The sequence below is a fragment of the Poeciliopsis prolifica genome, unplaced genomic scaffold, assembly GCF_027474105.1.
Source record: "Poeciliopsis prolifica strain line A6 unplaced genomic scaffold, Auburn_PproV2 SCAFFOLD009, whole genome shotgun sequence".
Classification (NCBI taxonomy): Eukaryota; Metazoa; Chordata; class Actinopteri; order Cyprinodontiformes; family Poeciliidae; genus Poeciliopsis; species Poeciliopsis prolifica.
The window spans coordinates 11,413,783-11,425,624 of NW_026562384.1; the positions used below are offsets into that span (position 1 = coordinate 11,413,783).

An 11,842-nucleotide genomic window follows, 5' to 3' on the forward strand; every position below is an offset into this window, starting at 1 on the left:
ACAAATATATGTGAAATATATGTCAGACCCCAAACTAAGATCCCTACAGTAACAAAGATCCTGACCTTTAAAGCTTCCAGGCCTTCAGAATAGAAAGAGAAAGAAGGGTCATTATAATTACTGGCCTTCTGGAACCTATTTACACAATTGATGGAAAAGAAGAATGAGAAAGATAAGAGTGAGAAATAATGAGTACAAATAAGGAAGCATCCTGTTTGCCATTTTTGCACAACTTCCTGTCGCAACTCTCAGATTTTGAGAAATATAACTGTGTTCAAGAGGGACCCATCAGTATTTGCAAATTCAAGATGAGGAAAAACAAACAATTTTTTAAAAAAGTCAAAAATAGTAGGCACCAAATGTGCATGGTTATCGGCTCAAACAACTCTCCGTTAGCATCACAAACAGTTTCAGACAGAAAGAGAAACTTCTGTTTCTCCAGAGCCTCACGGCATGAGAAAGCACATGTAAGGCACAGCAACAAGCTACAAGAAGCAGACTTGAACCGGAAGATGTGAAAATAAGGGTGACACAGCTGCACTTTGTGACAAGAGCAAGGAAAGAATTGATTGGGCATCAAATGAGCACCTGCATTATAGTAGCTTGTTTTGCTAAGGATGAGTTAACAGGTGAGATTTTTAACTTTTTTTTTTTTTTAATCTCACTAGTGATACAGAATTACTAATAACAGATGGCAAAATATCATTAAACATCTAGGGCTAATTTATGGCAATGCATAATGAAAAATGTTGGATTGGCCTCAAGAACTGTTTCTAATTGACTGGTATTTTAATCATTTATTGTGCATTCAGCAACATCTACTAGGGTTTGCTAAAGCTTGGCCACAGTGAAATGGCCTGTATATTTATAGAGCCTTGTCTATTCCAGAGTACCCCAAAGCGCTTCACACTACCTTCAGTCTTTCACCCACACATTCACACACTGTAGCCACCAACTCGCCATGGGGGCAGCCCTGACAGAGGCAAGCTGGCAAGCTGGGTGAAAGGAATGAATTGTTGACCAGGAATGTCAAAAATTGTTTGGCTCTTATAATGTGAAATATCTTAATGTGTGATAAAGCTTACTGTAGCACAGGGTGTTAGCCAGTTACACGTAATGTTTGACCTTCACAGTGATAAAATGCAGACAAACCCAAACTTTTGAACACTCACTGGGGTGAACTTTATCTAATCTTAGTAAAGACATTTAAAAGGTGTAGTGGCTCCACATTCCAACTTTTACCTGTCTGCAAAAATAACTTTGTTCTAAACACACTTATTACTGGTTCAGAGAAGCCAGTCATCTGCGGTATGTAGATATAACAGCAAATATTTGACTGTCGCAGAATCATTGCATCAATCCATTGTTCAGCTAAGGTGTCTCTTATGCAGTTACTGGAGTTCAGACGAGCCATTAGCATAACTATGTGAGATGTAACACAAAAATCACATCCTTAATCCACCCATAAAATTGTAGTTTAATTTTAAAACAAAAATAAATTCTCCCTTTCTTCAGGTGAGGTTTAACCAAGATATTTTAGCTTTACATAGCATTGAAATTCTCGATGATGATGAGTTTTGCTAAAGTTTACCACTGATCCTCTTTACAGAGATGATGTCAATGTGAAAAAGTGGATAAGTTTGTATCTTTTATTAAAGTTAGAAATCTTTGTTGAAATAAGATTGAGATTTTAATTTGAGCTCTGCAAAGTTGTATCATTTCTAACAAGACATTAGGGCAGCATTTAATGATTATTTTAGGAATCGATTATGTTATTGATATTGTCGATTAACCGGATGAAAGAGTTGGCATGTTCAGATGTTTCAATTAATCTCACAAGTTCATTTTATATAATATCAGAAATGCATATGACTCTTTGATTTTTAACTAATAAATCAAACAATGTGTTACATAAAATGCAATAGCATAGTGTCCCTTTAGTACAAGCTTGATCATTTATAGCAAACAATGCATCTGCAGGTATATATATAAAAACAAGCTCAGCTCTTTCTACTTGTACGGCTAAACTTAACTAATTTTCTTCAATTAATAATTGGATAGCAAAAGTTTTTTTTATTTGTGTTTTGTTTTTTTACTAAATTTAACCAGATAAACTATCGACTTGAGTTCTAGGCAGAATATATTTAGATAAAAAGGGTTTTTCAATGCAGTTGTGTACATTTTATGTAGTTTTGGCTTAATGACTGCTCTGACTGTGTTGTTCTTTCAGAAAATGGGATGTTTTATAGGCTGTACATTTCAGTTAATGTTTATTCAGTGTCTAAATTAGTTAACAGTTAATTCAATAAAAGTTGTTTCAATAATTAATCTTCATTAGTTGAAAAAAATAATTTGCCATATTGTATGTTTTTGTATTTAGAAGTTGTGTCTGCTTCCTACAGCATTATCAACTGGAGGGAACTCTATGCACTTGGATTTCTACAAAGAAGCAATAAAGAGCTCTAGCTGTCAGAGGAAAGGATTACAGAACAGTGCTTTATTTGAATTTTTTAAGCCATCAGCAACTTTCTCCCGTGAAGCATGGGATTTTGAAATATTGGCAACCTGGTGAAAGACACTGACAGGAGGTGCAAATGTTTAGAATGTAGAAAATACATAAATTCTGCAGTACTGCCAACACACTACCAATTACTAAAGTTTTCAAGAACAGTTTATCAAATCGTCATAGGTCATATTTAATATGCTGCGTGTTAATTTTTAATGTACACACGGAGTAGTGTCCACTCATGAATAATGAATGACTGTTCATGGTATAAAAGCTTGCTAGGATATGAAATCAACATTAACTCTGATGCAATACAGAGTGGCTTGTGAGACCTTTTTAACACCTTTATAGCCTTTTTAACACCGTGACCCAAAACACCACAAAGTGTTTCGGCAGAAAGAAAACTTCAGATGAGGAAATTAAAAATAAATGCTCAAAGCATCTATGACATAGAGTCTGCATCTGAAGCCAAGACTGATGAATATGCTTCAGTCTTGGCCAGAAATGCATTGCTGTCAAAATGAGCTCATAGGAGATTGTTTTTTTTTTTCCTTATTCAACACAGTAATTATACTTCAAAAATGAGCTCTGATCATAATCTCTTTAGTGTAGCTCTCCTGGAACTGTTTTAGTCTAGGTTTGCTCTTTGGAGAACCACCACAGTCTATGCCAAGCAGCCCCTCCTTTTAACAGTCTACTCAACACTCTAGTTTCATATTGGCAAGACATCTGTTCACTGTCGAGCATGCTCCTGTTACACCAAGATGCACCAAACAGCCGCAGCTCTGTTGTAGCATGTGGGTTTTTGTTGTTCAAAAGGAGTGGGTACGTTTAAAAAAAAGATGCCAAGAAAAATCAGAGAACAAGTGCATATTTACCTTTTCCACTCGACTCTGAGCACTCGAGGCAGATTTAAGAGGGACTGAGAAGTCATGACTTGGCCTGCTTATTTGTGCCACTACAGAAGGATAAGCATTTGCTGAGGTGGTTCCCCCAGGAAGTAATCACACTGACACACTGGTGCATAAAGTCATAGTCAGAAGATGTAACGCTCGAAAGATGATGCACTTTGCAATAATGCTGATGCTTACCGATTCAAAGCACTTCAAACTCATATCAAGCTACAGCTATTTGTATGCTAAAACATACATTTAAAAACATTTGCAAAAGGGTGAAACATCCCATTATTTTGAAGATGTGTGGTTTTATATAGCAACAGCCCTTGAGTGGAAAAATGTCCAATGATTGCACATTATCAAATCCTGCAAGAGATTAGTAAAAAACTCCCATTATGTCAAAAGATGAATATAAAACATCTAAAGCCATATTTATACACCGGAATGGACATAAACACAGAAAACAGCCACAACAGAACTAAGTTCCAATATTTAGTCAACCCTTCATGTTTATAGCATATAATACAGTGCAGTAGAACTCCTTGCCTGGTTTACCACTCTTTGTAGTACCATATAACTGATACTAACTTTTCTACATGCATTTTGTAGTAAAACTCCAAATAGCCAAACTGGCACAGTGATGCATAAACACTCACTGATGAGTTAGATTTACCTCCTGCGAGTGTGTAAAATGTGTCTGTAGCCACACAGAGTACATATGTACTTCCCCATTAAGTACATATGTATAGTAAGTTAAAATTTATAACATCAGTTAAAGACATTTGATTAATTTATGGAGACAGCAGACTGCATGTATAACTTTTGATCACAACAGCATGCTGTTCAGTTATGAATGGTTTTATACATGACAACATTTGGTTCTGTAACTTAGCGTTTGATTGCTATAAAAAGTGTTTTTCAATTTCAGTCCTTCTGGACCACTGCCCTGCATGATTTAGGTGTTTCCCTTCTTCCATACACCTAGTTTGAATAAGTGGCTGATTAGCAGGGTTTATGCAGCACTTGATGGCTGTAGAGGATATCATGCAATCATTTAAATTAGTAGGCATTTAAAATATGCAGGGCAGTGGTCCATGAGGACTGCAACTGAGAAACACTGCTTTAGAACATTAAAACATTCTCGCAGTTATACCTTCATGGTTTTCTCTTAATTAGGCTACTTGTTGCTTATAAGTCGGTGGGGAAACATGTCTGTTAAATCTACAGAATCTGACAAGTGCTTTACCATACAGTGGTTTCTCCACCCCTGCAACATAACTGATCCCTTCATGTTCTACCATGTTCTACTATCTGCTGTGGAGAAAGTCAGCTCCCTGATCTGTCTTAAACGTTCATTGGACAGTTCCTTTTGCTCATTAGCATCAGATGAATATCTCGACTTCACAATTACTTGGAAACTACTTAGCACATTTTAATAATTCAGAACTTTTTCTAAATTGTTATGCAACTACTTCTGTTACTCTTAAAATTAGCATCTACAGATATTGCTGCTATTAACTGCATGTCCTTCTCACAGATATTACACCAGTGTTAGACCAGTGTTTCTTTGCTGTATTATCTACATAACTGAACATATGGAGTTACTTTTACAAAGTGCAGGATAAAAAGTATGGCTAAATTTGTAAAAAGTACTTTAAACTGATGAACATTTTAAAACCAGTAGTAACTCACAGTTCAGGTATACTGCAAATCCAACCTGACATAACAAAGGTGCTGAATGGTAACAACTGACCAAAATTATTGACAGAAAAACACACACACACACACAAAAAAAACCCAAAACAAAAATAAACACTCAATGACCAATGAGCTGACAGTATGAGAGCGCCCACACAAGCCAGACATCAAAACATCACAACCATGTTGAGTGACAAGTTGTTAGAACAAGTTATTTAAAGCACATCATGTTTTCTTGCAGAAAACAAGTAAAACCGGTTACATTTTTAGGCGTGAATACATCTAACACAATATGACAGGTGTTCATTAAACAAATGTTTTTTGACAGTATTTTGAGAAAGAAATAGTTTATTAGGAAATTAAAAATTGGAGTCATCTGTACAAATAAAACATACAATTTCTAAGTGTAATTTATTTAAAGAAATGGGTCAATGTTTGTTGACTCATTTGTTGAACCAAAACCACCTTATAATTGCAGTACAGCTTTTTGTAGGTTTTCTCTGCTATTTGATACTTTTGATGATGCATTCCAAATCTCTGAGGTTGGAAAGTCTCCATCACCTTTATCGGCAGACATATGGGTGCGGCAGTGGCATCAGGGTAAATCGCAACCCAGGTATAGAGGCCTTACTCCTCAACTTGGCCTTCACAGGTCTTTGTCCTGGCCTAATGACTTTCCTTCTCTCTTGTAACCCACTTTCCTGTCTAACAACTGTCAAATAAAGGCCACTAAAGCCAATAAAACCTTAGAAATGGAATAAATAAAAATAAAGACCAACTTTGCCACCCTTAAATGGGATCTTAGTTCCCATCAAGAGAGGCATCTTGTTAAAATTTTAAAAATTACTATAAATCTGCTGACGTACAAAGAATTTTGAGTTCAACCCTATTGAACTTGATAGAGCAAAAGTGACAATTTTCCACTATTCTGGGTGAACCCAACAAACAGGACGTGACAGAAGCAAAAATTTAACAAAAGTGATTAAGTCGAACAGAAGTTTAACATTTTGAAACTTTTCCCAACAAACGGAAAGCAACAGCAGTGATAAAGGTTGAAAATTTTGCTATTCTCTTTTGTTGCATTGCTTGCCTGTGTGAGCACGTGAATGAGCTCAAAATTTCACAAGCACAAATTTCACTGGTCGCTTGGCTGGAGGAGGGAAAGCAATTGTCACCTCATCACACAAGTTCCATAGAAATTGAATTGAGAGTGAACAATGTTGCTTCCTGTGTGTCAAGCCCACAACTATTACAAATCTGCAACAAAAATGGACAGAGACCGGAGCAGCAGCATTAATAATGACAGGAAAAAGAAAAGTAACTCTATGCAGTTGTTAAACAACTCTTTCATCTGCAAACACATAGAGATTCAGCCTAGGAATGTTCAGAAATAATCAGGTTGTCTATAGTTCACTGTCACTGTGCTTTCTCCCACCTCAAACACTTTGAAGAATGCTGACTACTTTAAATACATTCTGCACGTTAACAACTCCTAAGAAAAACCATATTGTCAAATGTAAACACTTCTGCTTTTTTGTTGTTTAACATTTGTGTAAAACAACAAGAGAGATACATTTACACCTCATTAAGTGGCACAAGACACTAAAACTCCAGGGAAAACTATGCTGGATATTGAAAAACAAAGACTCCAGGCCAAAATCTGTGGTCTAGAATTCACCTTGTATGTCCAAGCAACAAACAACTGTCCACGGCAGTGATCCCTGGCTAATCCCCACTTTGTCTGCCTTCTGGCCTGAGCCAGAAGGCATGTTTACATCAACAACATTTATGTATGCTGACCTTCTGTCGCTCTCGAACTGATATAGATGGGACTTTAGGGAGCTTTGCTTTTGTTTTCGAACCAAATACCTGACACACCTGTAGATATGGAGGAAGCTGCATATCGCACGTCAAACACATCTTAAAGTTACATTTTCCAGAGAAGAATTTGTTTATTTTCTGCGTCAGCTTCAGTTATTATCTTTAAGGTCAGATATGAGTTGATGAGCTCTGCCATACCTGAGCTAATGACCAGAAAAAAAGACCAAGCTGTCATAAAATAATGTAACTGATTATTTGTGACATTTTTGGCTAAAACTGACTAGTGAGTGATAGACTGATTCAATGACAAAACATATTAGTTATCAGAAATCATTTTCATTAGGTCTCCATGTAACAAGCTGTATAGACAAAACACACCGGAGTAAATGTCTCTTCCAGTTACTGGTTTCAACTGAATGAGGTGAAGAATGATCAAATCAGAGCAGTCAGTAGAACAGGAAAAACAGCTGAGTGTTGATATCACACTGTAAAACAAGTTCATCTCAAGTTTTTACATCTACAAGGTGCAATAAAAAACAACTTAACAGGGTTTAACAGCCAACTTATAAACATGCATAGTCAAGCTACGTAACAGATTTGCTGTCTTTCTTGGGAAGGCATGGGAAGAGAATTTATTTACTGATCAAGAAATGCTGACTTGAAAGAATCAACTCATTAGTGTGACCTACATTATCAAAGGTCAGGATAAAGTGCCATACTTTCACACACTTATTGAAAAATTGGTTCAGTGAAGTGTGGACTATCTATCAAGGACTATTTATCTAAAAATCTGAGTATAGCCGGTTTTTACAGTGAAAAGAAATGCGGGTAGCACAGCGTATCTCCCGTTCTGTCAGTAAAAAAAAATGTTTTAAAAAAAAGTGCTGACTGGTTATTATGGTAAGTCTGAGGATCTAAAAGGTAATGGAAATGTAATACAATTTCCATGAAATGCAAGCACAACTTCAGATCAAATCCTTAGCTGTACAGAATGCTGCCTGCTGCACAACCCTTTTAGATGCAATGAACCCAAAACATTATTTTTAAAAAAAAGTTATATCTCAATTTTTTTTACTTTGTACTAAAGATTACTTAATAACATGTTGAATTGTCTGTGGAAAAATAAGTTGTTTTTTTTAGTGAAGTATATGTGACAAATTAATTAGAAAACCTGGAACAATCCTTAAATGATTTTATAACACTGGAATTCTATTCAGACACAAGATAACAGCTTAACCTTGCATTTATTTTTTTAAACAATATCAAGAAATGGATGCAGGTTATCACTAAATTATATATGCTTACTGAGCCTCTTTAGTTTCAGTGATATATTATTCAATCTACTAACAAGTTTATTCTTTGAAATGTTTTGTAAAGTTACTAAATGACCAGTAGGGATAATTCTCCTTTTTAAATAAACCACACCCACAGGAAGCCTCTTATGCAGGTGTTATTTTAGCTAGATAAATACATAACCATTTTGTATATTAAATATTTACTTATACTACATCTAAATGATGAAGGTATGCAATAAGTAATACATTTGTATATTATTATTTAGATGCATTAAATGTCTACATACTGATTTAAAACTTTGCTTGACTACAAAATATATTTATCTCATAATATGAGAAGTGCAACACATACAAAAGCTGACAATTCAATGCAACCTTAAGAAATAGTGAAAAACTAAGCTAACATACCAACTCTGAACATGCAAACTAATTATGATAAAGAAATCAAGAATTTTATCTGAACCGACTGCCTGGTATTTAGGCTGTTGCAGAAGCCCTGATGATAAAAGACAATTTATTTTTTTCAATGTGTGCTGACAGAAAAGTTGAGTTGGTCTGTGCATACTCTATGGTTACGGTTTGTGATCAATATCAGCTTTCACCTGCTGCTAGAGGTGACCAGAGGATAAAGTTGCACAAGAGTTTGCGCAGGCCGATGACAAACTTTATCACAGTGTTGACTCTTATACTTCAGTGCTCCCATCCAGTTGGCTCCCTGAGTCATACAAGCTGACACAGCCTGGGAAAAATCCATATTAAGTAATCTGCAGAAAATTGTAGCCACACCTATAAACTGAAAGTTAAATTAATTCATTTAAAAACATTACTCTGCACGCACTGTTTTATTTAGAGTCAGGAATACACTGTCTCTGTAGAAAATAATACAACCATAAAGGGGCGTGTGCGGTGCTCAGACAAATGTTTAAGTCCTGTGTTGGCATGTTGCAATCAGTCAGGAATGTATAAGCCTGAAAAGAGTTGAACTTTTTTTTTTTTTTTTTTTTTTAAGTGAAGAGTCAATAACTTCCTCATATGTAGGCAGAACTATGACCTCATCTATGTATACACGGAGGGTAATATCTGAAGCTCGTAATAGCCTGGAGAGGTTACCGTAATTACAGGTAGGGTGTCGGTAGGAAACTTGAGAAGAAACCCTGATCAGCAGTGTGTGTCGAGTGCAACACCTGTGCCCTACTCTACCGATGGCTAAGAAAGATAGAAATGCGTTAAGTTCAGTTCAGTGAGATACTCACAAATTTCTTTTTCCCATCTCCATCCTCGTCCTTGTCCTTCTTCTTTGATTTCCGATCCTTGTCCTTATCTTTCTTGGATCCAGCAAATGAAGCTGAACTTCCCGTGTTTTGATCCATATTGGTAGATTAATCCGTTTCCAAGAATTTGACGTACAGATTGACACGCGCAGCGGGGGTTCTCCCCTGCAATGTTGTCTAACTTGGGTGGGAAAGCGTATTCCCGAAGGTCCAGTGGTAATATCTCAGCTAGTTAGCCACAATTAGCACAGGTCTGCTAGTAATTTGGTACACAGCCAAGCGACCCCCTCGCCTAGCCGCCCGTGTGTATGGCCAAAGGAGGGAAATTCAAAGCACAAGCCGAAATACTCGAGTCAAGAAGCACAAAAAACAACTTGTTGCGCCTGTGGAATACCAACGAGCACCCAACGCTGTTACTTCCTATTGGTTACACCAGCCACAGAGTTAAGAAACAACACCAAACCCGCAAATATGCGGTACAAAAAAAAGCTAACGTTAGCGTTAGCCCGGGCTAGCCTGTGGGCTCCTGTAATTAGTTAGTTAAAGCGGAACAAAAAGCCTACTCGTCCACTTCCACCCGTTGTTTCGGTAACATCAACGCGGAGTCTCCGTTAAAGATGACCAGAGTCGATGGTGTGTCCAATATTGGTTTCCATGGCTGCTCAACAAAGTTTAGGTAACTTTTTAACCCCTGTGTGACAACAGAGAAGCGAGTAGTTTCAACGGTAGACTACTTCTTCCTGTTCTTTGACAGTCCTGGTGAATGGGCGGAGCATGCGCCCTGGAGCTGCACCTGAGCCGATTTAACTGACAGATCACTGCACAGGGCAAAAGAACACTGATCATCACATCTTATCGAGCTTAAGCAGCATCACCAAACAACAACAAGGGGAACAACAAGAGGACTTATCTTTTACTTTGTGTCATATTCTAGATTTTAAAATATCAAAGAAGTCAAGTAGCATCGAGCATAATTAAAAAAAAAAAGAATCAGCTCAAACTTTAAATGAGTTGCAGCGCCTGGCTAAAAAGTTTGTTTGTTGTTTTTCTTTCATTCTTTCACATTGGAAGCAAAAATGTTGCATTAGTAGGGTTCTAGGAAACATGTCAGTTTAAACAATTTCACATTTGTGAAATGGAAGGAAAAGAATGCAAATTTAAAAAATTAAACAATAAAATTGTTTAAGTTTTATTCATCCCCTTTTATTCAAGATGCCTAGAAATAACTTCCATTGCATTAAAGTTGAAAATTGACCTAATTACTAAATAGAGCCCACTCATTTGTAGTTTAATCCCAGGATTGTCTGCAGGGCTTCCTTAGATAGAAGCTTTGTAAACTACTTTGAATAATTAGTTGAGCATACTATACTGTTTGATAACTAGGATTAATTGGAATGTATGTGTGATTGAATTAAATAGATTTTTCTTCTTTTTTTTTTTGTCTGGAAACTTTTGTGAATAGGAAATTTAAACTGAATTAAATTGAAATAACTTTTGTTCTGTGAAGAGGTTTTTACATCATGAAAGCAAAAAACGTCACAGAACAGTTCAGATTTTCTATTCACAAATGTTTCCAGACAAAAAAAGAAGAAAAATCTATTTAATTCAAGCACACATCAACAGACAGATTTATTTCGTCTGTGCTTTTTCCATGGTTACAGTTGATATGTAAACAACCTTTAAAAGATAAATTTAAAGCATAGTTTCTACAACTGTATCCCAAGCTTTAAACATCCCCATCGCACTCCATAATCTGAAAATGTGAAGGGTATGGGAGAACTACAAGCATCCTGAAACCAGGCATCCACTTAACGTGGCAGGCATGGCAAGAAGAGCATCAATCAACAAAGAAGAAAAGAGGTCTGTTGTAAATCTGAAGGGCCGGTAGCTCAACAGATGTAGTGGGAGAATAAACTGAAGAACTAATATTTGTGCACCACATGTTGAAAGAAAGCCATTAGCTTGTTTAAAGATTGCTACAAGCCATGTCGGTGAAACAGGAAGGACGTGGAAGAACTCTGATCACAGGAGGATGGAAGAAGCTAAATGCTGGCTAAATGCTCCAAGATTAGCATTAACGAAAAGAAACACAACTCTTAATTCTCCTAGATCCTCAACGTTCTTGATAATACCAAGGCAACTTAGTTTATTCTGCAAGTCTTAAAAAGGGAATAATCAGCCATGGTGCTCTTAAGTGTGTATGTGTTGAAATGAGCAAAGGCATATTGTATCGCCCTGTGAAATGGCCCACCTTTTAGTTTCCATCCTTTCCATTCTGTAAGCACACATGTTTCAATGCCTGAACTCTTTTCTTTTTTTTAATGAAGCAATGTGTGAATCTGCCCTTCCTGCAGT

General features: G+C 36.5%; 1 protein-coding gene across 1 annotated transcript in view; it reads right to left on the minus strand.

Moving 5' to 3' along the window:
• Positions 1–10,233, minus strand: part of LOC129363009 (protein diaphanous homolog 1-like) — a 40,645-nt gene extending 30,412 nt beyond the window's left edge. The window contains exon 1 of the mRNA XM_055034903.1: positions 9,470–10,233. Coding sequence (XP_054890878.1) covers positions 9,470–9,586 — 117 coding nt within the window. The 5' untranslated portion in view covers positions 9,587–10,233. The remainder of the gene's footprint in view (positions 1–9,469) is intronic.
• Between the last annotated feature and the right edge of the window lie 1,609 nt (positions 10,234–11,842).